Source organism: Penicillium expansum (assembly GCF_000769745.1).
Source record: "Penicillium expansum strain MD-8 chromosome Unknown contig271, whole genome shotgun sequence".
NCBI classification, from domain to species: Eukaryota; Fungi; Ascomycota; class Eurotiomycetes; order Eurotiales; family Aspergillaceae; genus Penicillium; species Penicillium expansum.
Genome location: NW_015971203.1, coordinates 116,241 through 143,000, shown reverse-complemented (window position 1 = coordinate 143,000; position 26,760 = coordinate 116,241). Strand labels below are relative to the sequence as shown.

Genomic DNA, 26,760 nt, shown 5'->3' with positions numbered 1-26,760 from the left:
TTCTAACATCTTGAAAGGCCGACTATGAAGAGTCAAATCAGATTGCTGCCCACAGTGGGGAAAACGCCAAGGTATATATACAAAATAATAAGGTAAAAAGAAACATGACCTCAGATTTATTCCAAAAACACCGGAACTCCGTAAACCACAGGCGCTGCGCCGTTGAGATACCTCAACACACACGCACCCCTTGAACGCGCAATTGCCGTGTCAAGCCCAACATCCTCCTCCCGGCTCTCATTCTTCTTATCCTTCTTCTCGACCAGACCCCACGCGTCAAAGGCGGTCGTAGTAAACCGATCAATGTCCCGATCCGTGACATCCCACAGTGTAGCCACGAGCGCGGGGCTGCCGGCATGGAGATAATTCATCGGCGTGCCGTAGGGCTCATACTCGCCAGCTTCGGTCAAAGTGCCGCTGCTACATCCCATGAGGAAAGTAACAGCGCATTGTGTGAGCCGCTTGACCGTGCGGCCGCGGATGTACTGCGCGCCGCTGCCGTGGCCGAAGTAGAGGAATAGACCCTTATTTTCTAGCGCGTCGCGGAATTCGTCTTCGGTTGGTTCGCGCTGCACGACTGCAGTCCAGGATTTAAACCGGGAAAGATCTTGTTCGAACGTTGTTTGCGTTGTGCGCAAGTCACCTGTTGGATTGAGGACCAATGCGCCGGAGTTGCGGTCCACGATGGCTCCGGATGATGACTTGCGGAATTGGAGGACTCGGTCCCGGAGACACTCGAGAGATGGGACGCGACAGACAGGGTATCCTTGGAGACAGGGAAGTGATTCCCATGGAAACAGGTGGAGAGCTTTATCGAGTACAAGGATTGTATGTCTCGGTGGCCGTGCCGCAAGTTCATCGCGCGCAGCTTCGTGGTAGCCTCGCAAGGCATCGAGGGTATCTACGACCATCATGTCGAAATCTATCTCGTCATAGGCATTGCGCTCGCCCTGGAATTGTAGGATATCCACGACAAAGTAAAGAAGATCCATCAGTGTGTCTTCGGGCTCTTCTTGGTCTTCGAGATCGCGAAGCCCAATGAACAAGTCCACTACATTCTGATGTAGCGTGAGCCGGGGTCCAGCGGCCTTGCCACCCTTCTGCCGAGAAGGAAGATGCTTGTCAAGGATGCTTTGGAAGGTGCTTGCGAACCGGGCCAGCGCGGTTGTCTCCCGCGACAGCGGCGAGAACACACCGCGGAACCCTCCAAACCATATGTTCTCAATGTTCTGAAGCACACTTTCCATCCGACGATCGAGCGCTTCACGGGTCTTCCACCATTCCTTTTTCGACAACTTGTCCGTCTGGGCCTTGGCTGCATGTGCACTTTCGTTGGCCAGTTTGATGAGTTCTTGCATTTCCTCTTTTCCATCCTCAAAAGTGAACTGCTCTTCGTCGTCGTCTTCTGAGTTTCCTCGGTGGAGAGGAAGACGCAGAAGGAATGGTGAACGGTCTTTCTGGAGTCGTGAAACCACAAATTCGGTGCGGTCTGCACTCAATGACAAAGAGAGAACATTCCAAGTTTCGGGCAGAATGTCGACGTAATCCTGTGTGAAGTTGGAGCAAAGGTCATTGTCCAGCTCGATAGCTGAGGGGAACGAGGTTGGCCAAAGAAGAGGGTCGGCAAAATCAGCCAGCTGTCGATCGATATCAATGGCCATACGCTCCCGGGCAAATGCGCCAACACGTCCGATCTCTAATTGAAAAAGTCAGATACATGTCAAACCAAAAGGACCTCACAAAACTTACCATTCATATTTGCGGGTGACTGAGCCAGAGTCGCTGGGATCCCGGGAGAAGTCGCATGCGATAGCATCGAGATCCGACTCATCAAGCGAGATGCCGCATGACTATCAAGCGTTGAGCCTAGAATCGTGGCATCAGAGAAGACACTGGCAAGACAATCGCTTGCCTTGGACAGCATAACCGAAAAGTCATCACTGGCTCTTTGAGCCTTGGTGCGCGTTGTTTTGGCAGGAGCCCTTGTTCTCCTTGTTGACGGCTTTGCCGGGGGTAAACTAGGCTCATCTGCCATCTTGCTTGGTGTTTTGAGTGACGGTAGCGAGATTGTAGATTCGGGTAAGACGCAGTACACGGCATGGCTGGCAAAACGGCGAATTGCATCAGCCAGCAGGTGCTCGCTCTCACCAATTTCTAGAGCAATCTTGCTTTCTCGGGCCACGGCAAATTGCCTGGCCTCTGCAAGTGTTTGCGCAGATCGCTCAAAGTCATGCAATTCCCGTAGGCAATCAGCTTGCTGTCTGAGGATGTTGCCTTTCAGTTGTAATAGGGATTTGGATTGGATTTCGGGGAGAGTTGATTTTGGAGCTGGGGCTTTCTTTGTGGGCTTAATAGTAGCGGAACTGGTTGCACGGGTCCGCCGAGTGGTAGTAGTCGTAGTAGGTGTCGGGGTTCGAGGTGTTGGGGTTCGCCGGCTGCTTGCTCTAACACGTAACTTGTCCATCTTCTCTTCAATCTCTGCCATGCCTGCTGCCTCCAGATTAGCAGGCACGTCAGCAGAGATGACCGATGTGATGATTTTATCTGCTTCAAGGAGAACACGCAGTGCCTTGTCATGAGCGCCCTGCGTCTTGTACAGAGACGCAAGCCCCATTTGAAAAGACACGGTTTCAATGCTTTTCTGAGTTTGTTTAGACGACTCAGCCGCTGCAGAGAGATGATCCTGTCCCTCACTCATGTGGCCACTAAGAATCCAATGGCAACCGAGCTGGGTCTGCGCCGCCAGTAGCCGTGCATTAGCATCAAGGGTTTTGTCAATCTTCAGCGCTTGTTCGCCGTAATAGATAGCATCCTGGAACAAGCCATGGTGGGCAGATAATGTGGCAAGGTTCAACAAGCAGGTATGGTGGGAGCCCAGATGCGGCCAGAAAGGCGCACCTTGGATGTAGCTGGCAGACACGTCCGGGGACGATCCATTCTGCGACAAATCAAGCTTTGCGATACCATCAGCAACAGCCTCAACATCAGAACTTCCTGCAGCAGGCGACATCTTGTCTTGCTTTCTCTGAGCGAGCCTCTCAACCTTAGCCCAAATGCGGCAGTTGAGCCTCACAGAAAGCTTTGCGAAGTACAGAGCCTGGGTTGCTGAGCCCTGTGCGGAGAACAACTTGGACTGAACAAAGGCGGCATCTGCTACCAGTCTTTCCCATGAGATCTTCGACAGGACAGTCAAGTTGCTTAATTCTGACTTCTGGCACTTTTCATAGAGTGAGTGGGCTGCTGAAAGAACGGCCGCGGCTTTCTCAGGCTCTCCGGTCTCCAGAAGATATTCCACCCGTGCAACTTTGTAGGAAATGGTAGCGAGAGAAGAAACCTTACTTTGAGCAAGATACTGCTCACCACGCGACAGGAGTTCACCTGCCTTTTGGCAGTAACCCAGGCGGCAATTCTGCAGTACCAAGCGGGACAGAATGATGATGGGGTCTGACAAATCCCCTGATTGCTGGAGCTCCGCGGCGCGCAATATCAGTTCCAGGGTGCATAGTTGAGCCTTCCAAAGTCCGTGGATTTCGGTATAGTCAACCAGGGCCTTCAACTGCAAGACCCAGTACTCCGTGTCATTGATGCAGAGCAGCAGTGTTTTCCAGTCACGGGACTGGCGGACCAATGAAGTCCACGATGCAAGAGTGTCATCTAGTTCGCTTGCGTCGATCTTGCCGCGGTGGAAACCGATGGTGATGCGCAATGAGTTGCTAATATGGATTGCAAATGGAGCAAGATCAATGTCATCTCGGACTTGTAACCCGCTAGCCAAAGCCATTGTTCCTGCATCCAGCAGAGTTTCAATCAAAGACGAATCCAAGGCAGTTGGCTGTTCCAGTAGGAGGCGCAAGGCAGAGAGAATCACACGAGAATGGCGAATGGGGTAGACGTCATGGGGGTAGAGGTCGAGGAGAGAAGAAACAGCAGAGCCGAGAATCAAGCGAAACTCTTCTTCGTTTGAATAGCCATTCATGTCGACGAGCAAGCTCATCTGCCATTCGATAAGAAGACATCTTTGTTCAAATTCTAGTTCAACATCATCATAGACAACGGAGGGGTGAGATCCCTTCCTGCGTAGCTTCATCTTCAGAAGGGCAGAAAGTACACGGCCAAGCATAAAACCGGGACTCTTGGGATCCTGGTTGAGTGAACTAGGATTGTGTCCTCCACTGATCTTGAGGATCTGCTCTAGAGTTCCAGAGATAATGTATTCTTCAATCGATTGTCGAAACATCTGCTCCGATTCAATGTACATGTTACCCTCGATGTACAGATGAGCCATTCTCTCGAACTTGAGGGCTGCAAATGCTGTGTTGCGTTGAGAGGGTGAGCAGCTTGAAAGCAGCTGGGTAGATTGTTTAAGAAGGGGTATGAGTTCCCGATAACCTTGTCCGGCCTCTTTTTCTTTGATGTATCGAGACCAGAACAAATTTGAAAGCTTAACAAGTGCCATCCCTAAGTTTTCTGTTGTTTCTGTATTCTTTTCATCGGGGGATTCGATAGTCGAAAGCAGGCGATGGCAATCAGCTAGGATTGGAAGCATGTCTTCCCAAGGTGGCCGCTGCGACATGATAGAAAGCTTTCCAATTGCGACAGTGGAATCAATGGCAGCTAGAATGATGCTCCTAGAAATTGAGATACGTTTGTTGAACATCTCAATCTCCTTTTCATCACCATCTTCTGTTGGTTGGCGTCCAACATAGCGTCTGAGGAACCTGATGAACGCTTGTAGATATTCCCTGATCTGACTAGCAACTTCGTTTTTCTCGCTCTCAGTCTCGAAACTTTTTGTGATAGCCTCGCCGAACCACGAAAGAGCCAGCTTCTTCAGTCTTGCAGCTTCTACCAGCAGCTCGTCTAGGTCGTTTGCGCTACCTCTTAACTGCAACCCAAGGGATTGAGTCGCCTCTGATACGGAATCCAAAGCTCCGTCCAGGAACTTTTTCGATGTCTTCGAAGCCTGGAAATGAACAGACGCAATTTTACACCGAACTGTGGCCAGCGAAAGAGACTGGGTCTTTGAAAGGGGATTAATGGCTTGTGTGAACAGTTTCATGGATTCATCAAAACACCCTGCATCGAAGGCGAGCTGCCCGAGAATAGTCATGAGCTTGGCAGCCTGGTTGGCGTTTTGTGTTTCTGAGGACTTCTTCTTGACCTCTGAAATGGATGTTTGCAGCCGAGTAACCGTTTTGTAAATTGTAGCAAACTCGGCCTTCTCAATACCCTTGCTCCGGTGAGAAAAGCTACCAAAATAGCGAAGCAAAGGATCGAACACTTCTTTGCTCTCATCACAGACATGACCAGACAGCTTCCAGCCCAAGCAGCGAACCTCGAGAGAAAGTAGTTGCAGGGCCAATGATGTCGTTGGCTTCAAACTATTCGAGGCCTCATCCTTGGAGAAAGACGTTCCCGAGCAAAGTGCTAGAACTGTATTTGATAGTAACTGGAGTTGAAGAGCAGCCTTGTCATTCGATAGTTGACCCGATTTCAGGGCAGCCAAAATTACTTGAGCAGGGCTGCTCGAATCGGAAAGTTGCAAAGCAGGGCAGACCTTCTGTATTGTGGAGGCTCTTTTATCCGCAGCAAACAACCGCATCACATTCGATTGAAAGGGAACAAGCAAGCCATACAGTGATTTCCCGTTTGAGATGTGAGCGAACGTCAAGAGATCCGACATTCGTTCCTTCGAAGCTTCTTCGTCCGTCGAATCCCTCGCTTCTGTAGTCTTCTTCCCGGCCTTCCCGCCATCCAGATGCTGCTGGATTCTCCGCTTCAAAAGTCGAAGCTCTTTGTATGCCACGTCGTTCAGTCCCAGAGAAATGAGCTTTCCCGCTAGAACACAAAGCCCCTGCTCGAGCTGCATGTTGGGGAACTGGTCTTTCCCAGCGTCATTCTTAAGAGTGCGCAGTGTGGACAAAGAAAGCCTGGCGCACTCCGCGGCCGAGATGATGCCCGCGTCGGGGCCATTGGGGGTATCGGGGGTATTATTCTGGCGCTTGGCTGTAGATACCTTCGCAGCATCTGTGAGGGTCTTTAATGTAGCATTGAATACCTCCGTAGCAAAGACCAGCTTCTCCTGACACGACAATGCCGCCGCGTCATGATCGGCCAATGATTGCAGCGTCGTATCATTTGCGGGTTTTGTTTTTGTTGCGCGGGAAGTTCTCGTTCGACTCGGCGCCGCGGCTGGTTCTCTTGTGGATTTTGTGCGTTTCGTGGGTTTCTCGGGCATCTTTGGTGACCCGCGGAGGAGTGTTTGGAGGGACAACACAGTAGCGTCCGAGCATGTGGTCGTTGAGCGGAGGGCCTGTTTCACAGACTCTGTTAAAGAGCTGGCCGGCAAAACCGTGACCGCCATTTTTGTCGTCGTTTTATCGAAGCTGCAGGACTGAGGTCATCGCTCGCGTCGAGCCTTTGATGTGCAATCGCTATCGGCCGGACACTCTAAACGGGGGTTGTCGCAGCAACAACAACGCTATACCTTATTGGGCGTTGATAGCCTTATCGCCTCAGGCAATCACGACCTCAACTTTTCCCGTTTCTAAAGATCGACGGTTGCTACGAGACGCGAACAGAGGCTATGGCTTTCAGATACAGGCCCTTTGGGCTTAGCAGACAGATCTTTTCTGCTCCTTCTACATTTAATACTACCAGACAATGCCGCCTTCCGGCTGGGCGCTCATATTCGACCTCCGATCGCCTTCCGAAGATCGCAGACACGTCAGTATGGACGGCAATGATTCCCCGATTTCTTCGTGGTGGCAGAGCGCGCAAGGATCCTGCGAAAGAGAAATCTAAAGAATGGAACCCGGCGACATTCTATATCATCATGTTCACTCTGATCGGCTCGCAAGCCATTCGCATGCTCACTTTGAAGAACGGCTATGCGGCGTATACTCGGACAACTGATGCGAAGATCGAGCTTCTAGCGGAGATCATTGCACGAGTTAAGAATGGAGAGAAGGTCGATGTGGAGAAGTTGCTTGGAACGGGCGATGAGGCAAAGGAACGAGAGTGGGATGAGGGTGTGTTAACCAATATCCGACGTTTCTATGTTATGGCTGGTTCCTGACTATTTCTCTCTAGTATTGCGCGAGATTGAAGCCGAAGATTCCCTATGGCATGAGAAGAAGACCGCCCAATCGAAACCAGAGAAGGTCCAGGAGCCCGAGAAGGAACAAAAGCAACCCACACAGCCTGCGGAAGACAAAGTCGCCGAGGAGCCTGTTAAGACTGAGTCTACACGAAAGCTTAGATTCTATTGAATGAGGACTAAATCGGGTCTTCATCAAGAACAAGCCTCTGGTCTTGAGGCTCGCTCGTGTGAACTCGGGATATACGCCACCGCATTGTGCCACTGCCGTCTCAACGATGTCGGATTGATCTTCTAGATCACGATGGGATTTCTTTCTATCCACGACAATTGGGTCTAGCATTTCCCACACACACATGGACCCAGTCCGTGACCGATATATCCTCGAGGATATAAATGTAACATCACCTGTACAGGGAATATTTCCTTCGAGTAGATTCCGATACCCGCTTTTGAGCTTGCAAACCATGCTTCATGTACATATTCTCCCAAGCTTGGGATACCCAACTCAAAAACCAGACTTGCAATGTAATCCATTGCAGATTGCAAGATCAAATGCACCCAAATAGTTCCTTGATCTAGGCATGACCTATCTGCTCTCTAGGCACGACTTGGATCAACCATCAACTACACATGTCTAGGCTTACACCCACATGATAAAACAGGAGAACATCAACCCAAACCAGATCTAGATTGATAGAAACACCACAATCAGGGCTCTCTAAAACAACCCACACACCTTCTTTCCAAATCTATCTGCTGTTGATACAATGCAAACACAGGTGGTCTCCGAAAGACATCATGATGCAAAGGGGGGGATGCACGTCCCAAGTCAAGCCCAACTATGCCACAAAGAAGGCGGGACATGAAAAGAATCCGAAAGAAATGTGAGAAAGATCTCATGCTAAACTGAAGGAAAGATAGGCCTTGACCAAATGAGAAATGAGAAACATATCGCTAGTAAAGTAAAAATGAAGAAAACAAAGACCAAGAAATGGCAGGTTCACTAGATAACAGCAAGCCTCTCTACTTCGAGCTCTGCAGGAACTTGGGCCAGTTCTCAGGCCGAGGGACCTGCACCCGGCCAATGTTCTGGTCAAGGTCAAGGATGATCTTGAGCGCGTTCCTTGACCGGAGGTAAGGCAGAGGGGCACTAGCGCCGTGTCCACCCACACTAGGCTCGACGTGACCAGTAGGTGTGATGGCCTCACCCTCACCAGGCATGGGGAAGGTTTTCTGCAGGACCTCGTAGGCAGCCAGAGTGAAACCGAACTGAGGTGAAGAACGCATGATACGGGCGGGTCCACCCTTGAAGAAGGCAGCCAGGCCCTCTTCTTTCCAGACGGTGGCAGCGCAGTGGCGGAGACCGTGGTACTTGGTGTCACCCTTGCGGGCTTCGACCTGCAGACGGGTTTTGATGACGTCGCATGGGGTGGTGAGGTAGGCAGCGGGCATACCGGCGATGGCACCGGCAGTGAGGAGCTGAAGAACGCCGAGCTTGTTGGTAGCGGTTTCGCCGAAGAAGTCGGACTTCAAGTGTGCGTATGTGGGGAAGTAGATGGCCGAGAAGGGGACATCACGAAGGAGACAGGCGGTGGCTCCCTTGTACAGACCCATCAAACCCAGGTTCTTGACAATCCAGAGGGCTGAGCGGCGAGGGGCACCCTCGACGTTCTTGGCGATTTCACCCTGGACCTGCAGGCGGATCTTGACGATCTCAAGGGGATTTGTGAAGACGACTTGACAAGCACCAGCAGTTCCACCAGCCAGAACCTCTCGGCTGTACTTGATCCGGTTAGTTTCCTTGTCTGTGAAGTAGCCACGAACGAGATCGTTCACAGTCAGCTTGATGGCCTTTTCAGGCGCCACACCAATCAACTGGGGAATGACACCGGAGTACAGGCCAGTGAAACCCTCGTTGCGGATAACCTTCCTAGCGCAATCTAGGGAGTTGTTGTACAGTCTCTCGCCGGGGCGAGACGAACGCTGGTTCTGCAGACGGGTCTTGACCAGATCAATGGGGTAGACCATGAAAGCACCAAAAGCACCGGCAATACTACCCAGAGCAAAGTGGTGTGCAGACTCAAGAACGCTGTGAAGCACAGTCTTAGTCTTCTCAGCAACTTCCTGTCCAGTAGCCAAGACCTGGTTTACAGCGAGCACGGGGATACGCCATGAAGCATCGATGACCTTGGCGAAGTCTTTCTGGGAGAGACGCCCTGAAGGCGCATCCAGTCCAGCGAAGTGGAACAAAATATCGGCCTCCATGGGTGTGAACTGGGAGAAACGGGTGACACGAGCGGCCTCGTTCAGGAAGTCGGTACGAGTGATCTTGCCATCCTTACTCTTCTTCGTTGCTTCGCGGACAACCAAATCAATGATGTCCATCTCACGCATGACATTCTGGAAAGCACGGACGTTGGCGTAGGAGATGCGGTTGCTGGTCGAGATGTTGCACAGGGTGGGGAGGTTCTCCAGGACATGGTCGGACAGCTTGTGTTTTGAGGTCTCGAGGATAATGCGTTGGAAGTCCTCGGGCTGGATGAAGCCATCACCATCCTTGTCGAAGATGTGGAAAGCTTGGCGGATGCGCTCACCCTGCAAACCACGCAGCATCTGGGCGAATTGGGGGTAGGTCATGTCATGGCGAGACTTGGAGCGGCCTCCATAGAGCGATGCCCATTCTGAGTTCCAATCAAAGGGAATGCTGTCGGCACTCTTGTTCATGTTGTACAATCCCTGCACGGTGTCGAATTTGACGCTGCCGGTTCCATCGTAGTCGAAGAGACGGAAGGCGATCTCGTACTCGGCATCGGGCTTCGCGAGGAGGTTTTCGAAGGAGGCCCAATCGGTAATGTTCAGCTTGCCAACTCTCCGTCGGTCTGCCACGTTGAAAAGAATACCATATTGTTCGCGCTTAATCTTGTGCTGTTAGGGAGGAAACCCGGTCAGCAATTGCGAAGATTTCAGTACCTTTGCAGTCCCTAGTCACACTTACATAGTCTTCCTGCTTGGGTGCCACGGCGTTAATGAAGTTCTCCTTATCCATGAAGAGGTCACCATTCTCGTCCTTCTGCGCATGGAGGACAAAGTTCGCGCGCGCTTGGTGGGCCAAATGAGGCCCCTCTGTGCTTCCCAGGAGGGATTCCTTCACGGCTTCCGTTACGCTGGCCATTGTGTATATTCAAGTTGACTTTTGGGTACTAAACAAAAAGAAATCCACCGCACAAAAGGGAAAAAAACCGGGGGAAAGAAGGGATCGAGGGATGTGGAGAAGGGGAGATTTGAGTCAATAGAAAAGTTATGATAATAAAAGGAGCCCACTTGGTAAAGTTTTCGGGCTTATTTTCTCTTCACAAATATTACAATCGATAATTATGTACGGAGTATTCTCAGATATGTATGTAGATTTGATATTTAATCTAATATCCATTGATATCTTACACACCCGTGGCCACGTTGGATTTTTTCTTTCTTACTATCCCTTGTTTTTTTCATTATGGCGTTATTTACCCGGGCAGATCGGACCGAACGATCTCCGCATTACTAGATACATGTATCTTCGGAATACAATATAAAAGTGTTCCTACAGTATATTAGCCTCATGGTCCTTCTTATTGTTCGAGAAACAACTTTTCATCCAGGGTTTTCCTTGGAATGACATATATTTGCCACCATGAGCCACGGTATATAGGCACCTAAACCAACCATATAATCCAGGCACAGAGGCAAATCAAAAAAAAAAAAGAAGCACAGTCAGCAGGTGACTTATGAAAATGAGGAAGAAACCGGAGTTGATCCCTGTCACATGGCCATTTCGGACCCGGTGAGTCTCTAACGAAAACACGAAAACCAAAAGGATTCCGAGTTCGGTGCGGAGTTCAGTGGGAACAAGAATTTGGAGAATTCCATATCCATTGGTCAACTTCATCTTTTCCCCTCTCCTGGGCCTTCCAGACTCGGCTCAACTCCGGGTTTTATGTACGGAGCACTCCGGTACCGTTATATCCCCTTTTTCTCCGCACTCTCTTGCAATCAGATATGACTATGGCATTTGACCGACTAGGATGGCTATGTTCATGTTTCTATGTTGTAAATATCGACTTCTATTCTGCTCAAGTGCATTGTTCTCAAAACGCAAGAACGCAAATTTCATGTACACCTCCGTAGAGTTGGAGAGATTAAAATATGGCAGCTACTACTCACTATATATATAAACACTATATATATATATATATATATTGAGATCACTGAAAAGTCATACGTTATAGGTAGCGATACGTAGCGGTGTAGCTATAGCACCGAAACTCCTCTGAAGGTACTTTTTTTGAGCTTAGGCCTTGAACCTTGGAAGCTCAAGAAACGATTCACCGGGAGCCAAGCCGGACAACATTGGGGCAATTAATATGGGGTAACTGCATACGATGTATCATATAGCAAAACGATCCATTGCAATTTCAATGCTATTCCCTGCCAAAAACCATACAAGGTAAAGAGTTAGAATCATTACACCCGACAGTACTACCCAAGGACAGTACCTAGGCAGAGGTAAAATTAATGTCACTCATATGCTTAACAAAAGATCAAAGTTGAAACTTTGAGAGGATTCAACAGTGATTCTAAGAAGACATATGTACTTTTTGCTACAATAGAAATTTGAGAGCTATATCATTAGAGAAAAGAGAAAATCAATATATATCGCTGCTATTAGATCTGATATGTTTAAGCTTGATCCCCTTTGAACTCTAGGTCCGGATAATAATGCCTCCGTCCAGGTCCCAGCTAGTCATACTAAACTCATATGATTGAATTATTCAACTGTTACATCTGCTTCAACGTAAACAATTGACTCTTCAGTTTATCAAAATATTGACTCCATAAGATCCTATCCTACCCTTTCGTACGTCATCATTAACTTTCGGACTTCATCTGAACCCCGCGCTGAGTAAAGCTCTACAGCCGGCCCCGGGCTTGAGTCAAGCCCGACCCCTGTCATTTCCGCTTCGGTCATGAATGCGCGGAAAACTTGAGATAATTTTGTAAATTAGGCCAATTATCAATAATGGTTTTTGAGTGGAGCTTATTGTTTGTTGCTTATTCTTATGGTGGTGGCGTTCATAGTTTTTACAGTTATGTCGTTGGCATGGGCATAAGGGGGAACCATTAACCAATGAAGCAATATCTTGCAATTGAAATCAGTCATGAATCATAGGAAATTAGTAAACTAGTCAGTTTATTGTTTATTACTGTAATAATATCACGGAAGTATTAGCATTATCGGAAGTGAGATTAAACCCGATGGTAGATTAGTTACCAAGCAATCCCATACAGGTTGGCACGCTTAGACAACAAGAAACCATCTGCCACCTTATTCTTATTAATCATCGGTACTATAGACTCCGAGTTCCGACTGATTTACAGCTAGAGGCTATTTCACACTATAAATTCCAAGCCAGCACTCACAGTTTATCGTTCTCATAGAATCAAGCTGCAATCACCAAACCCACCTACCACAAAATCAACAATGACTAAAATTATTGCAGTTTTCGGTGCTACAGGACAGCAAGGCGGCTCTGTCATTCGCACTATTCTGCAGGATGTGAGCCTCTCTCAGAAGTTCAATATTCGGGGCATCACTCGTGATGCATCCAAGCCGGCCGCTCAAGCTCTTGTGAAGCAGGGCATCGAGGTCAAGACCGTAAGATTTCATTATTCACTACGATGAAGAGATAAACCCGATATTTACTCTGTTTCTCAAGGCCGACATGAACTCAAAGGAGTCACTGGCTCAGGCATTGGAGGGCAGTCACTCAGTCTTCCTTGTGACCACTCCGGACTGGGGAAATGCCGGTTCCGATGCTGAGCTGGTACATGGAAAGAATGTTGCTGATGCAGCAAAGGAGGCTGGCGTACAGCATCTGATTTTCTCGTCTTTGTTCAACGTCACAGAGACATCGGGTGGTCGCCTTAAGCATGTCCCTCACTTCGATCACAAGGCGCAGGTCGAGGAGTATATTCGGTCAATTGGTGTGCCAGCCACCTTTGTGCTGCCAGGTTACTTCATGACCAACTACACTGTATTTGGAATGCTGCGCAAGGACAGCGACGATGTTTACAACTTGGCCTACCCTGTCGGCAAAGACGCACAATTCCCGCTTATTGACATTGCTAGCGACATGGGTACGTGAAAATACATTTTCATCACGAATTTGAAGATTGAGAAGGCTAACATATCGAGGTGGACAGGCAAATATGTGGCAGCGGCCTTAAAAAACCGGTCCGAGGTTCTTGGTCTCCAGCTTTTGGCAGCGGCTGACTATTACTCCCCTACGCGTATACTTGCCGAGTTCGAGTCGCTCACTGGAAAGAAAACCCAGTTTGTTCAGGTGGACAGTGACACTTACAAGAGTTTTATTCCCGGTCCGATGGGAGAGGAGATGTTGGAGAATCACTTGTTTGTTGAGAACCCGGGTTATTTCAATGGCCGCAGTTTGAAGGAGAGTCACAAACTGCTCGAAAAGTCTGGTTATCGAGTGACGACTTGGAAGGATTTCTTGGAGCAAAGCAAAGAATCGCTTTAGTAAATTAGCAGACTTGGAAACTTTTGGTAGCTAGACAACAAATTTTCAAAGAAGAAGCACACTGCTTTGCTTTCGACGCCCCTAAAGCGAAATATCTTGAGGTATTCTCACTTAGTCGTACTTTAGAATTAATTGCTGTAACTTTTTGTAGCTATCTTTGGTAGGGACTCTTGACTTTATTCTCCTTTTATGAGGACGATCTTGGGGATCATGTTGGTGTTACGTACTTCATGTTTTCGTTGTGTGTAGTGCTCGTGTAGTCCAGACAGCCCTCAATTGCCTTCCGCCGTGGAGGGCTTTCTTAGCTGAAGGCACACGTACATGGCTAAAAATATACTTCGATCGAACTCAACCCGGATTTTGGAGGATTTCCACCCTACTGCTGATAAGCAAGAATCAGACTACCCGTGCCCCACCGGCCCGATCATATAAGCTTAACGATCCTCGGAGTTGAAAGTTTCATTCCCCGACTTGGGGCTCAGTTTCTCCCCAATACAAGATCTCCGGCCAACCCGCACATTTAAATTGCCAATTTCCGACTGTCTTTCTTGTTCCCCTTCTCGTACAGATCAGCACGCTAGATCAGCTCAGCCAAAGGAGTTTCGGGTTCACTATCTGTGTCTGGGGGACTTTGTCTCCACAGGGAAGTTGTTTTGGTCACCACTTCCCAGGCACGATCCGTCCCAGGGCCGGGTGGGCGAGAGTTTAACTCGTCGAGAATGTAAGAAATAGTCTCCGTTTGCTTGTAACTCCTGCAGAGCCAGCCCCATTGTGCGGGATAAATTATTGGTCTGCAGGAAGTATGCGAATTCGATAAGTTCAATAGCAGTGCGAAACACCGAATCTTTGTATTGTGATTGCGGCTCGCCTAGGTCTGAGGATGAAAGTTGCGAATGCACCGAGACCCATGACTTCGATAATTGAAGGCGAATGATTGTGGCTGATACCCAATGGATTGGAATCCCCAGGTTGAAATGGTTGAGATATTGTTCGTGGGGAGTTTTCCCTAGGGACTTGATCGGGTCTTCTCGGTCTTCTGACGAGGTGACTGGGTTCAAGGGCTGTGGCGATAAATGCATCTCCTTGATCATGAAACATGTTATGATGCACAGGGTGACGTCCGTGAAGCCCTTTTTCTCAGGCGGAAGCTCGAGCATGAGCGATTCGGACCTTGAGTTTTGTCTTTTATCAAAAACCCCACCTTCGTTCGCCTTGCTTCCCTCTTTCAAGGAACAAAGATAGTATGTGTATGCCTCCTATAATATCGAGTGACTTACAACATCTATCTCAGCCTGGCTCTTCATATCCATTTATCACAGCTCCATACCCCACCTCAAGAGCCTAAACAAATCAAAGCTTTACCTCCCCTTCCGATGATTACAATGCCCAGTAAACTAACCAAGCCTCCATATTTTATTTCAATTTTTCTGTTTCTTCTCTTCTTAGCATGTTTGTCCCACGTCCTTATCCTGCATATCTGCTGTTGGTATCATTCTTATCGCCCAATCCCGGGTCCAGCCAAAAGTCCATATACTTGGATAGAGCTAATCGCTCGTCTCATAAAAATCAAACACTTCCTCCCCTGGCGTTGTCCTAATCAATTAAATGCATGCAGGCATATATGTAAACTACTCCATATGCGTTGTTAATTTTAGAGGCATTTTCTATAAATAGAGCACATGTTCGAGCACTACACCGTACAGCATACGCGCTCTATTTGCAAACCTAGGAAATATAGTCACTAGGACGATCACGCAAGAAGAATGTAGCATAGATGAGCATTAAATTGTAAGGACTGGAGGTGAATTGGCCACCCAAAAAAGCCACAACAAAATGTGACCAACAGTGCTACAGCTGCATTCACTGTGTATTTGAGCTCAGTCTAAGGATGTTCAAGGATATATTTTTTTATCGCGCAATCTTGAAGAGTAAAAATAGTTTACAGAGGCATCAACTCCATGTGATATCTAATTATAGTACGTCGCAACAATCCTGCCAATATTCAAACCAATCAGCTTTCGCTATGGCTGCCAATCACAGTGATAATGCGGGGTTATCACCTAGCAGTGCAGGAATCCACTTAATGCGAGTGCGATCTTCCTCACCTACTGAGTGATAGTCGGTCGAAAGTTTCGAATCAAATTGACAGGAAGACCAGAATGTGGTTCCAAGTGCAGTGGGCTGCAGGGCTGGACCCCCCACATCGAACCCTAACATCCGTCACATCACACTAGATGGGGATTCCACTCTGTGAGTATTTTTAATTGGCTGAATGGGACGGAAGCTTTCCAAAGTTAGAAACTTAAGTGTGATAGCGGTGATTTGTGCCCCGTCGTGCATAGAGTGGGCGCTTAGGCAGAAGAAGGTGGTTTGCCTCCGTTGGTTCCCCTCTCCCCCTCAAGTGTATATAGCCGCCCTCATCTGTCCCCCAGGAGACTCTGTTTTGCATATTGTTTGAGATTTTCCTATTTTTTTTTCTATTTTTGCCTCTTCTATTTTCGTCCTGTGTCTTGGCTGGCCCAAGTTCTTCAACTCCTTTCTACATCTACGTCAATAATTCGTTTCTCTCCTTGCCTACTCGGATATCTTTGTTGATCAAAGTTTCCCAGTGAAAACCCAAACCAATTAACATCAACTACATTGTTGTTTTAAACTTCTTCGACTATTGTGGATTCTTCATCCGTCAAAATGTACACCACTACTGCCCGTGTCGTCAAGCCAAAGCTGTCCTTGAGCATCTCTGCTGTGCAGAATGCTCCTCGGCCAACATTGTCGCTCAAGTCACCAGTTGCTCTTCCTCGTACGCCTGTCTCGCCAATCTCCGCGGCGAGCCCGACCACCAAGAGATTCTGCTCACTGCAAGTTCCAAGCTATGCATACACAAACTCTTGCTCATCGAAGAGCATCCTCAAGAAGCAGTCGTCCTCGCGCGCTGCCAATGTTGACAAGCGTATACAATTCAAAGTGACACCAACTGTCCACTGTGTGACGCCCATTGAGAACCCGGACGAATATTACGGCAATTACATGAAGATGTCACGAGAAGAGCGGCGATGGACGGTTCGACAGTGAGATCAAGTTCAATATATGTATCACCTATGACCGTTCATGGCTGGAGTAATGGGGAGCAACCAGGTGCTTCTGAATGACTCGGGGTTTAAATATTGCTTTTGCAATGATGCCATGTCCTGCACCCTAGGTCTTTTGTTGATCACCTCAATCCGCATAGCTCCTCGCGCCCCCGACAACCGACGTCTTCGAACTGCAAGATGAGCCTAAATATGACAGAACAGCGGATTGAAGTGTTCATCCGGCATGTCTCGAGGTGCTTTCTGGATGATGACTGCCTCTCGCGCTTTTCGCTGGCTCCGAATGCGTCAGTATCATTCATGTGGGCTGACTCGGCCTTTGATGCACACCACACATTCTGTTCTTGAAGTGAAAACGATGTATCAGTGTTTTGGAGGAACAATATATTTATGACGTTATGATGGGACCTGGATTGATGGTTTTGATTTTTTTTTTGAGCACAAATGTTTTAACCTAGCCGTTCGTTACTGCAAATACAATGGTGTCTTCAACCCTATACTGACATTCTAGCAAGTAAGTTCAACATTCGTGGGTAGTATTCAATAGAGCTCTCCGTACTCCGTAGATCACTATAGATTGCTGTTTTGGTACCTATTTTAGGGCTCCATTTGAGGGCTTCTCCGGCCCGTGCGCGTCCGATCTTTTTCGCCCCTGTCGCCGGTCGTATGTCAAGCATCTTACCAATGTTATTCTTAGCGACTCCTGCTGCGACTTTTTGCAGATCGGCGTTAAATGCAAGGAGATGTTTGATCTCCCGCCGTGGCTTGCTCACGTTGGCAATTGAAACGTCATGGTAAGCGGAGGTAGACGCCCATCCGAAAAGAAAAACACTCAACTAATTGGTTGCCGACAACAGTGATGATACGTCAGTAGCTATCGTCGAGAAAACAAAGAAAGACTCCGGAAGCGCAGCCAAAATCCATTTCCTTGAAAATGTAACTGCAGACACGCGCGCGCATCGCGGAATTCACCCTATCATCGCCCTCGAATCCCACCAAGACAACCTCGCAAACCTCGTACAGAAAGCCCTCAATTACCTACCGGAGTCGAAAACAGGCGATGGACTTAAACTGGCGGATGGAACTCGTCGCCGCATCCCCGATTTCATATCCGCCACAAGAGGCCCCGGAATGCGGTCAAACCTATCCGTTGGCCTCGACACTGGAAAAGCGCTGTCGGTTGCATGGCAGATCCCCATGGTCGGAGTGCACCACATGCAGGCACATCTTTTGACACCAGGGCTCGTATCATGCCTGGAAAATGAAGCCAAGGCCGACCCACCCGCAACAACGCCGGAATTCCCTTTCCTTTCCATTCTCGTCTCTGGCGGTCATACAACTCTGGTTCATTCCAAGGGTCTCACAGATCATAGGATCCTCGCTACAAGCGAAGATATAGCTATTGGGGAGGCGCTCGATAAATCGGCACGAGATATCCTACCAGAGTCTTTGCTCCAGGAAGCTAAAAGCACCATGTACGGCAAGAGTCTGGAGCAATTCGTCTTCCCTAATGGCAAGGCCGATTTTGAGGATTACTCGGCACCAGACTCTCGGGGTAAAGAAATAGCCAAGCGCATTAGCGATTGGGGCTGGTCTCTTACGACTCCATTTGCCAATACGCGGATCTTGCAGTTTAGCTTTTCTTCGATTTCGAGCATGGTTGGGAAGATCGTTCAAAGAAACAGTACGAATATTAAAATATCAGATGCAGAGCGTGTCGATCTAGGCCGGGAAGCCATGCGCGTCTGTTTTGAGCATCTTGCCTCACGCACTGTTATCGCTCTAGAGACTCTGCGGCCGCATAATACTGGCAAGGATGAGATCAAAACCCTTGTTGTCAGTGGCGGTGTTGCCGCCAACCAGTTCCTTATGAAAGTGCTCTCTTCATTTTTGGAAGTGCGCGGTTTTGGCAATATCAGGATCGTTGCTCCGCCTCCGTATTTGTGTACCGACAATGCGGCCATGATTGGGTGGGCGGGCATTGAGATGTTCGAGGCTGGCTTCCGATCTGACCTCAGCTGTCGTCCTATACGGAAATGGACCCTCGACCCACGTGCTGATGATGGAGGTATCCTTGGCCCAGGAGGCTGGATCCAAGAGCGATGATCGTAGTTGGATGGCTTCCTGCTTGTATATTAGTGACATACCCTCTCTGTATAATAGCGCCTGTAAAATAATGCAATCTCATCCCCATAGATTTCTTGATGCAGTGGATGAATCGTAATGAATAAATTTTTGAAAAAAGGAGTCATAGTGCATTATGGACATGTAAGACCCAGAATCATCAGAGACGCCGATGCCATGTAACCTCCAAGTCCACTCATCACCCATGCATCCTCCACAGTAGGGTATCGAAGATGCGCCGTTGCAACCCATGAAAACGAACCAAACTCGCGACCCGCCGACTGTGCAATGCAAGTACTTTGAGATAATGAAGTCATAATTGTGACGATCAGCCGCCGACGGGGGGACCGCTTCGCTGCAGCGAGGCAATCTGTTTTCGAAGCTCTAGGAAGAAGTCTTTCCCGTTCGCCATGTTTTGCGCTGTAAATATGGTTATTGTTTGTTCATAGGCATCCTGCGATCGAAGGGAGACTGTACCCTTGGCACCCCAGGCAGTAGATCGTTGGGTAGGACCGTCTTTAGAATGAGATTTGTAGGCTATCGACAACTTGGTTTCTGTATCAATGGCGCATGGGTTAGGCTTGAGTAGAGATGGAGGTGGCAATAAGACGTACCCTGAGGCCCTGCTGTATCGTAGAAGCTTGGTCAGCCCTTGTACCTGCAACTTAGGTGTATATACATACCCTTCAAAACGTTCTTAACCTCTGCGTTGTTGAAGCCCCGTACAGGGATATGCTGTTCCTGCGGAGGGTTGGATGCGCCCCAAGCAGCATTGTTATCGCGTGCGCTTCCATGTCCTCCTGCTTTATCACGGTTGTTCGAGTTGCGCTGCGACGCCTGGCGACTGGGTCCACCCCGCCATCTGAGGAAGGCAATAACAGTTAGCGACGGTGAAGCGCGTGATATTTTGGGGTGCATAACGCGTACTTGTTGTCGCTGGAACCGCTCATATTGTAAATCTATGTAAAATGGAAAAATCAAAGTTCGATCGAAGGAATAAAGTCGTAAATAGCTCGCAAGGAACAGCTGTGGATGTCATGTCCCTATGTCAAGCTGCGGAGGTGCTTAAAGTCCAGATTGGCGCCTCAGGCCAACAGGCCCAGACAGCTCGGGTGTCTCCGCCTTGACCAGATAACCAAACACCTCATCGCGCGCCTTGCAGCTTCTACGGGCTCTGGCGTCCTTTGCGTCCATTGTGTCCATTCGTTTCTAGTTTGCTGTCGCATGACTTGAGACTGCGACTTTGATCTTTCCCGAGGCCCTGCCTGAGTCGGCCTCCGAACGCGACCTGACGCCGTCCGATTAACAATCAACATCCCCAACGAGCAACATACACACCCGAAAGCTCGTTCTTAAATTATGGCACCGACGGTCCGACATTCAATCTCTGGTCGTCCATCACGCAGTAAACCTAGGTCATCTCTCAAGTCACCCAACAGCGGCTCCTTCGATTCCCCTGACGGCCCTCCTTCAAAGAAGCGAAAGTACGTTCCAGGTGGCCCCGGAGGAGGAGGAAGATTTATCGACTTCGACGCTGCAGCTGCAGCTGCTGCCGCCGCCGCCGCCCAAGAAACCCCCAAGAAAAATACTCCCCGACGCCACTCCGCAAGTGCTCGAAGCCGTCTACCACGTGAGATGGACCAACCATTCTTAGCCCCTCCACCGCCACCTCCCATCATACCAACAACACCACCCTCCATGTCGCGTCCAAGGCGCGACAAGAACCAAACGCGCGGTCGTTTCACCTCTTCCACAGCCGCCGCTCTTGCTCTTCAACAAGGCGATGGATACAAGCCACGGGAAGAACGCGGGTGGGAGGAGTTCCACCCCGACTTGGACATTGATGGCAAAATTGCTGTCTTCACGTCTGAAGAGGTCGATGCCCCAGATACCTCTACTCCTATCCTGAGCCTGGAGTCGCTGGCTGGTGCGACAGTCTCAGACCTTGCAGGATCGCCAGTCATCATATCAGGTGAAATGGCTTCTCCAATCCCAATCAAACGCAGGCCTGGCCGCCCCCCTCGTCGCCCCGAGGCCATCCTCAATGCCCTTCTTGCCCAGCAAGGACAAAAGATTATACCGCCACCAGGCCCCAACCCCCGCGAGAAACTAACACTACCCAAGCCGTCGTTCAGATTGCGTGACCCTTTCACATTCTATGAGAAGAAGGGTGTCGGTCATCAAAACTATGTCGACCGGACCATGGCAAATGTGGGATACCAAGAGAGCGATCTCTTCCTTCGCCATGACCGGCGATTTATCCGAATGACTGAAGGCACCCAAGAAGATGACCTCGATGTCATTCAACCTACCACGACAGATGGAGACCTTAACACCACAATTGGACGTGTCGAATATGACATGGATGAGCAGGACGAAAAATGGTTGGAAGAATACAACGCCAAGCGCCGTGAAGATCAGCTTGAACCCATTAAGCCTGCAGTGTTTGAGATTACCATGACCAAAATCGAGAGGGAGTGGCATGCCCTTGAGAAGCGCATCCCTAAGCCGAATCCCAAACCCCCACAGACCGGGCGCCTTCGCTCTAGCTCTGCAGCTGCAGTCAATGGCGAGACTGCTGGACCGGGCGAAGAGCAAGACAGCAAGTGTGCTATCTGTGATGATGGCGATTGTGAAAACTCAAATGCAATTGTTTTCTGCGATGGTTGCGACCTTGCAGTGCATCAGGAGTGTTATGGTGTTCCTTTCATCCCAGAAGGCCAGTGGCTTTGCCGCAAGTGCCAGTTGCTGGGAAGAGGTTCCACCAATTGTATTTTCTGCCCAAACACTGAGGGTGCATTTAAGCAAACGACCTCATCTAAATGGGCTCATCTACTCTGCTCTTTCTGGATCCCTGAAGTTTCTATTGGTAATCCATCTCTTATGGAGCCGGTGACCGATGTCGAAAAGGTTCCACGCAGCCGTTGGAAATTGAATTGCTACATCTGCAAACAGCGGATGGGTGCATCCATTCAATGCAGCAACAAAAACTGCTTTGTAGCCTTTCATGTCTCATGTGCACGCAGAGCTCAACTTTATCTGAAGATGAAGATTGGCCATGGTCTTATGGACTCCCACCTTCTCAAGGCTTTCTGTGACAAGCACGTCCCCCCTGACTGGCGATTGGAGCATGGCACTGATGCTGCAACTGCCGATGCCATCGAGTATTACCGCGATACCATGCAAGGTAGACGATGGGGAGACAGCCAGGCCGCAGCACTCTCGATGGGCCCGGCGCACCCTAGTGATGGAGGAGAGGAGGACCGCACGCTCACTCCTCGCCTTACATTAACAGTAGGTGGCAATAAACGGAAACGTGTTCCCAGAACAATCTGGAAGCTGCCCTCCGGTGCCCCAGTCATCCCCCAAGTTGTGTTAAACTCAGTGATAGCTTCTCTTGGGCGATTCACGGTCCGCCAAAGAAAGCAATATGCCGAGGATGCATCCAAGTATTGGACATTGAAACGAGAGGCGAGACGTGGAGCGGCATTGCTCAAGCGACTCCAGTTGCAGTTGGAGACCTTCTCATCTATGGAAATGACACGAAGAGACTATGTCGCAATGGGTGTTCCCGGACACAAACGCCTGGAACGTCGCATTGAGTTTGGTGAGCGACTTTACAAGGACCTCGATCGATTGAGGATGCTATGTGACGAAGTGAAGAAACGGGAGAGGGAGAAGTTGAAGGATGCAGAGATGCTCCGTAACATTGTCGATCTTGTCTACTTCCCTACGTTTCCACTGCTGTGGCCAATCTTCGAGAAAGCTCAACTGTAAGATATACTTGTCCTATCTCTTCCAACACTCATACTGACTTTATTCCAGGCTCGATGGAAAAGGCGTGTTTGCAGCAGGCTTGATGTCAATCCGACAAAGGCTCAACGAACGATTCTATCCGTCTGTTGCTGCCTTCTCTTCCGATTTGGCCAGTCTTTTCACCTCAGAAATCGGCGTGGAGCCCGCTGGCGATACCGCGGAACTCCAAGCCCAGATCAGTGGTCGCGCCCCGGAGCTCAGCTTGGAGCAACGCGAGAAGAGAAAATTGGCAAAACGGATAATCAAAGTCATTCAGCCTTCCCTGGAGGATGCGATCAGGAAAGAAAGCGAACTCAACCGCAAACCATTCGAGAAGGAGTTGAAGGAGCTGGATGTGATTCTTGACCACAGTTTGATGTCACGTAGTGGTGATTCTGTTGAGCCGGAAGGTGATACTGAGCTGTTTGGTCACCCTGATGCTATGGAAGGAGTTGAAGAGACACTTCCTACGACAGAGCTTCCATCGGAAGCCCAGCCTACAGATGAACAACTCCCTGAAGCAGAAGAGCTAACTCCTGCTGAAGACACCATGAAGAGTGTTCCCACCTACTATCGACATCCAACGCCTGTCCTCACCGAGCAAGATCAGCAGTTACCTTTGGCTTTGGGTGGCATTCAATGGTACATGCAACCATTTGACCCTGTCGGTACAACTGTCCACGAGGAACGGTGGACTGGACGGGATGTCATGCGCGGAATGAGTGAAGAACTCAGCGAACTGGATGAGGATGAACTCGAAGGGTTGAAGGACTTGGTTGATGATGGAGACCTGAAGGGCCAGGCCACCCGCACCCCAGCTGCTTCACAACAGAATCCCCGTCGGACTCGACGTTTGCGAGGTTCACGATGATTACTTTCTGTATATGATTCGTATGGGGTTCACGAATTTGATTTTAGCGCATTCCAATTTTAAGGAATTAGTTTTGTATGAGTATTTGTACTAGTTCTATAGCTAATAAAGCTTTAATATGGCGATTGCTTCGGTCTTGGCATAATAGCTCTTTGTGATAGTCAAATTAACCCCCTGCATGAAGTCGCATTTTTCAAAGAAAAAAGAAATCTCTGATTTTTCTTCTCGAAACTCCCCCCAAAGTCACGAAATTCACGAAATTCAACCAAAATTCCACGCGGTTTGCACAGCTGCCTGATTCCTCGGGTGTGTACTTCCCGGTGCTTAGCGTCCGCTCTTATCAGCTTTCCAACTTCTCTTTCTTCCTTCTTCCAACCTACACCTTCGGTCCTTTCATCATGGCGGACTACGACAACGATTCCAGCCGCTACGCGGGTACGTTTTTTAGAATTATTTCGATGCGCTTGAAAATATTTACCCTTTTTCAATAGACGAGCCTCGATATGATCGCGAGCGCAGCGCCTCTCCTCGCGATGAGCCTCGTGCCGACCGCGACCGTGCTCGCAGCCGCTCCCCCAATGGCCGCTCTGACGAGAGGTATTTATTCGTGTGGTCTGGTGAATCAATTCAAATCTAACAAACCCACAGAGCTCCTCTGGCTCGTAAGCCTATCGAGGAAGACGATGAAGGTGCCATCAACTCTGGCTCTAACCTCTTTGTTACTGGTATTCACCCGCGCCTGACCGAGTCTGATATTTCGCGTCTGTTTGAAAAGTACGGCGATGTCGATAACTGCTCTATCATGCTGGACCCTCACACCAAGGAGTCCCGTGGATTCGGTTTCGTGAACATGGTCACCGCCGAGCAGGCTGATGCCGCCAAGGAGGGTCTCCAGGGTGAGGTCATTGAAGGTCGCACTCTGAGCATCGAGAAAGCTCGTCGTGCCCGTCCTCGTACCCCTACTCCCGGAAAGTACTTTGGTCCTCCCAAGCGTGGTAAGTTACATCATCCCTTCCCCTTGCGCCTTGCAAGTCAGCTTACATTTCCCTTCTACAGATGGCCCAGGTGGTCCCCCCGGTGGTCCCGGTGGTGGTGGTCGTGGAGGTGGTCCCCGCCGTGACCGTTACGATGATCGCCGTGGCCCCTCCGGTGGCGGCTGGCGTCGTCGCGATGATGACTACTCCCGCTACGGTCGCTACGACTCTTACAACGATCGCCGTGATTATGGCCGTGACTACGGACGTGACTATGGCCGTCGTGACTACGGTGGTGGTGGTGGCGGCGGCGGTGGCCGTGAGTATGGTGGTCGCCGCGAATCGCGTGACGACTACGGATACCGTGGTGGTGGTGACCGCTACGGCGGTGGCCGTGATGACCGTTACAGCCGTGATGAACGTCGTGGAGGTGGTGAGGAATCTCGCGGCAGCGGTGGTGGCGGCGGTGGTGGTTACTACGACCGTGATGCCAACCCTCCTAGCTTCGATGCTGCCGGCCCTCCCCGTGAGGCTCGTGACCCCTACACTGGTGGTGGTGGACGTTCCTACGAAGGCCAAGCACGCAGCAGCACCGGTGGTGCTCCTGGCGGCGGTGGCAGCGGCGGCGGCGGCGGCGGCGGCGGCGAGGATCGGTACGCTGGCAGGTAAAGTGCCTCCCCTTGTTTTCTAACCAGGACAGAGACTGGCCTTTGATGTCTCCTGGTTCCTGGTTCCCATGTTTCACCAACTTGCCCACTTCCTCCCCCCTTTTCTTTGTTTCTGGGATTGTTTTAATGCGGGATTTGGGCGACGGGCCGCGGGGCGTCGCTGTCTTTGTTTGTCAATTGCTCTCGGCTCGACGATTTTTTAAAAAAGGGAAAAAAAACGGAGCGCCACGACTCGGCAACTTCATCGGTGCACACTTCGGTCGCTTGATGATGTGTCTCTTTTATGTCTGTTCGCGACGCAACTTCGGGAAAAAAAAAACTTTTAGCGGCAAAGGGACAGAAAATTATGCGCTGTAATTCGGTTATCTCAGGGTCAGCAAATTCGTCACACAGCTACAGCTACAACTTCACCTCTACACCATCTCCAGTAACGGCTCGATTGTATTCGACTTCTCTAAACAACTGAATGATCAACCATTCGCCCAATTCAAAGCTGTCGACTTTGCGCTTGTAGTTTCAACCTTTAAAACTCCTGGCATTAATCAATTTGGAATATCGACAATGCCATTAAAGGTGAGGTGTGTCTCGCAAGCTGACCCATCTAGGTTTTTTTTGGAATCCTTTGTTCTTCCCCGAATATTTGGTCGGGGTAAGACAAGGTACTTGTACTTATCCCATCTAGGAATCTCTATGAAGCTTCCAAACTTGAATATATATATATATCGGGTTCCATTTTTGGATGGTTCCATTCGCCCTGCCCTCTACAAGACCTTAGCTTGTTCTGGTGCTCCAGCATGATACTCATATTACTTCGAGGATTGTGAGCATCCCATGGTCCCCTCTTGAGTCAGCCACTTGTCCAACCCACTCCGTGTCTTTGAATCCAGGGCCGTGTGGATTTTCTTTGATCAATGAGGCTTAAGTCTTTAACAAAGAATAATATATCCTCAAACACAAGGGCATTTCTGTTCCTTGGCCTCCTATAAGCTCACTCTGGTATCTATATAATTTCCCAAGTAGAATCGGCCACTTATGTAGTCTCTATCCTTGAGGATGTAGGGCTTGAATATTCTGGCCTATTTGATTTGGTATTAGGGGTGTCCAATGCACTATTTAGAATCACAAATACTGCCTTCTTAGATATATTTATAGATGTTCTTCACACTTCTTAGTCTTATAGCTAGAAGAGCTGCAAAGTGTCGATACATGCCGTGGAAAGCTCAATTCCTACAAAATTACTTCCCATATATTGTTTTATAGTCTACTTTACCGGAGACATATATCCTCGAGTTTTATACCAGTAGTTTCACACTCGCTAGATTAAAAATCACCACCTCGCTTTTGAAATATCATTCTCACTATCTTTCTTTTCTACTATTAAACCTTAAGATTTTACTAGCATAACAGGCGTAGACATTGACCGGGGTATCATATGATGAACGTCTTGGTGTACATCAAAGTCCACTCACAAGCTTTTAAAACGAGTCGTCAATGGCTTCACAAAAAAAAAAGCCATTGTAAAAAAAAAAATCCAATCCCAGAACAGCCGATCAAGCACC

At 49.2% G+C, this 26,760-nt stretch overlaps 8 protein-coding genes across 8 annotated transcripts; 4 read left to right on the top strand and 4 right to left on the bottom strand.

Annotated features, from left to right (window-relative positions):
• Positions 1-116: 116 nt before the first annotated feature.
• On the bottom strand, positions 117-6,364 carry PEX2_081150 (C50 family peptidase; the record flags this gene model as incomplete). Its single annotated transcript, XM_016745385.1, has 2 exons — positions 117-1,696; positions 1,750-6,364. 2 exons carry the CDS (start codon positions 6,362-6,364, stop codon positions 117-119), a joined length of 6,195 nt encoding a protein of 2,064 aa, XP_016602144.1.
• A 378-nt stretch (positions 6,365-6,742) lies between these two features.
• PEX2_081140 (DUF5321 domain-containing protein) lies at positions 6,743-7,271 on the top strand (the record flags this gene model as incomplete). Its single annotated transcript, XM_016745384.1, has 2 exons — positions 6,743-7,031; positions 7,093-7,271. 2 exons carry the CDS (start codon positions 6,743-6,745, stop codon positions 7,269-7,271), a joined length of 468 nt encoding a protein of 155 aa, XP_016602143.1.
• An 854-nt stretch (positions 7,272-8,125) lies between these two features.
• Positions 8,126-10,274, bottom strand: PEX2_081130 (citrin; the record flags this gene model as incomplete). The annotated part of the gene is made up of 2 exons (XM_016745383.1): positions 8,126-10,027; positions 10,098-10,274. 2 exons carry the CDS (start codon positions 10,272-10,274, stop codon positions 8,126-8,128), a joined length of 2,079 nt encoding a protein of 692 aa, XP_016602142.1.
• Positions 10,275-12,623: 2,349 nt separating this feature from the next.
• On the top strand, positions 12,624-13,680 carry PEX2_081120 (NmrA/HSCARG family protein; the record flags this gene model as incomplete). Its single annotated transcript, XM_016745382.1, has 3 exons — positions 12,624-12,797; positions 12,859-13,279; positions 13,346-13,680. The coding sequence occupies 3 exons, from the start codon at positions 12,624-12,626 to the stop codon at positions 13,678-13,680; spliced, it is 930 nt and encodes a 309-aa protein (XP_016602141.1).
• A 611-nt stretch (positions 13,681-14,291) lies between these two features.
• On the bottom strand, positions 14,292-14,837 carry PEX2_081110 (uncharacterized protein; the record flags this gene model as incomplete). Its single annotated transcript, XM_016745381.1, has 1 exon — positions 14,292-14,837. One exon carries the CDS (start codon positions 14,835-14,837, stop codon positions 14,292-14,294), a length of 546 nt encoding a protein of 181 aa, XP_016602140.1.
• Positions 14,838-16,368: 1,531 nt separating this feature from the next.
• On the top strand, positions 16,369-18,875 carry PEX2_081100 (N(6)-L-threonylcarbamoyladenine synthase family protein; the record flags this gene model as incomplete). Its single annotated transcript, XM_016745380.1, has 5 exons — positions 16,369-16,748; positions 17,281-17,283; positions 17,371-17,433; positions 17,492-17,563; positions 17,627-18,875. 5 exons carry the CDS (start codon positions 16,369-16,371, stop codon positions 18,873-18,875), a joined length of 1,767 nt encoding a protein of 588 aa, XP_016602139.1.
• A 346-nt stretch (positions 18,876-19,221) lies between these two features.
• On the bottom strand, positions 19,222-19,843 carry PEX2_081090 (uncharacterized protein; the record flags this gene model as incomplete). The annotated part of the gene is made up of 5 exons (XM_016745379.1): positions 19,222-19,313; positions 19,371-19,448; positions 19,508-19,519; positions 19,577-19,755; positions 19,821-19,843. 5 exons carry the CDS (start codon positions 19,841-19,843, stop codon positions 19,222-19,224), a joined length of 384 nt encoding a protein of 127 aa, XP_016602138.1.
• Positions 19,844-20,252: 409 nt separating this feature from the next.
• PEX2_081080 (Zinc finger, PHD-type) lies at positions 20,253-25,202 on the top strand (the record flags this gene model as incomplete). The annotated part of the gene is made up of 6 exons (XM_016745378.1): positions 20,253-22,666; positions 22,719-23,548; positions 23,803-23,994; positions 24,051-24,156; positions 24,208-24,554; positions 24,616-25,202. 6 exons carry the CDS (start codon positions 20,253-20,255, stop codon positions 25,200-25,202), a joined length of 4,476 nt encoding a protein of 1,491 aa, XP_016602137.1.
• Between the last annotated feature and the right edge of the window lie 1,558 nt (positions 25,203-26,760).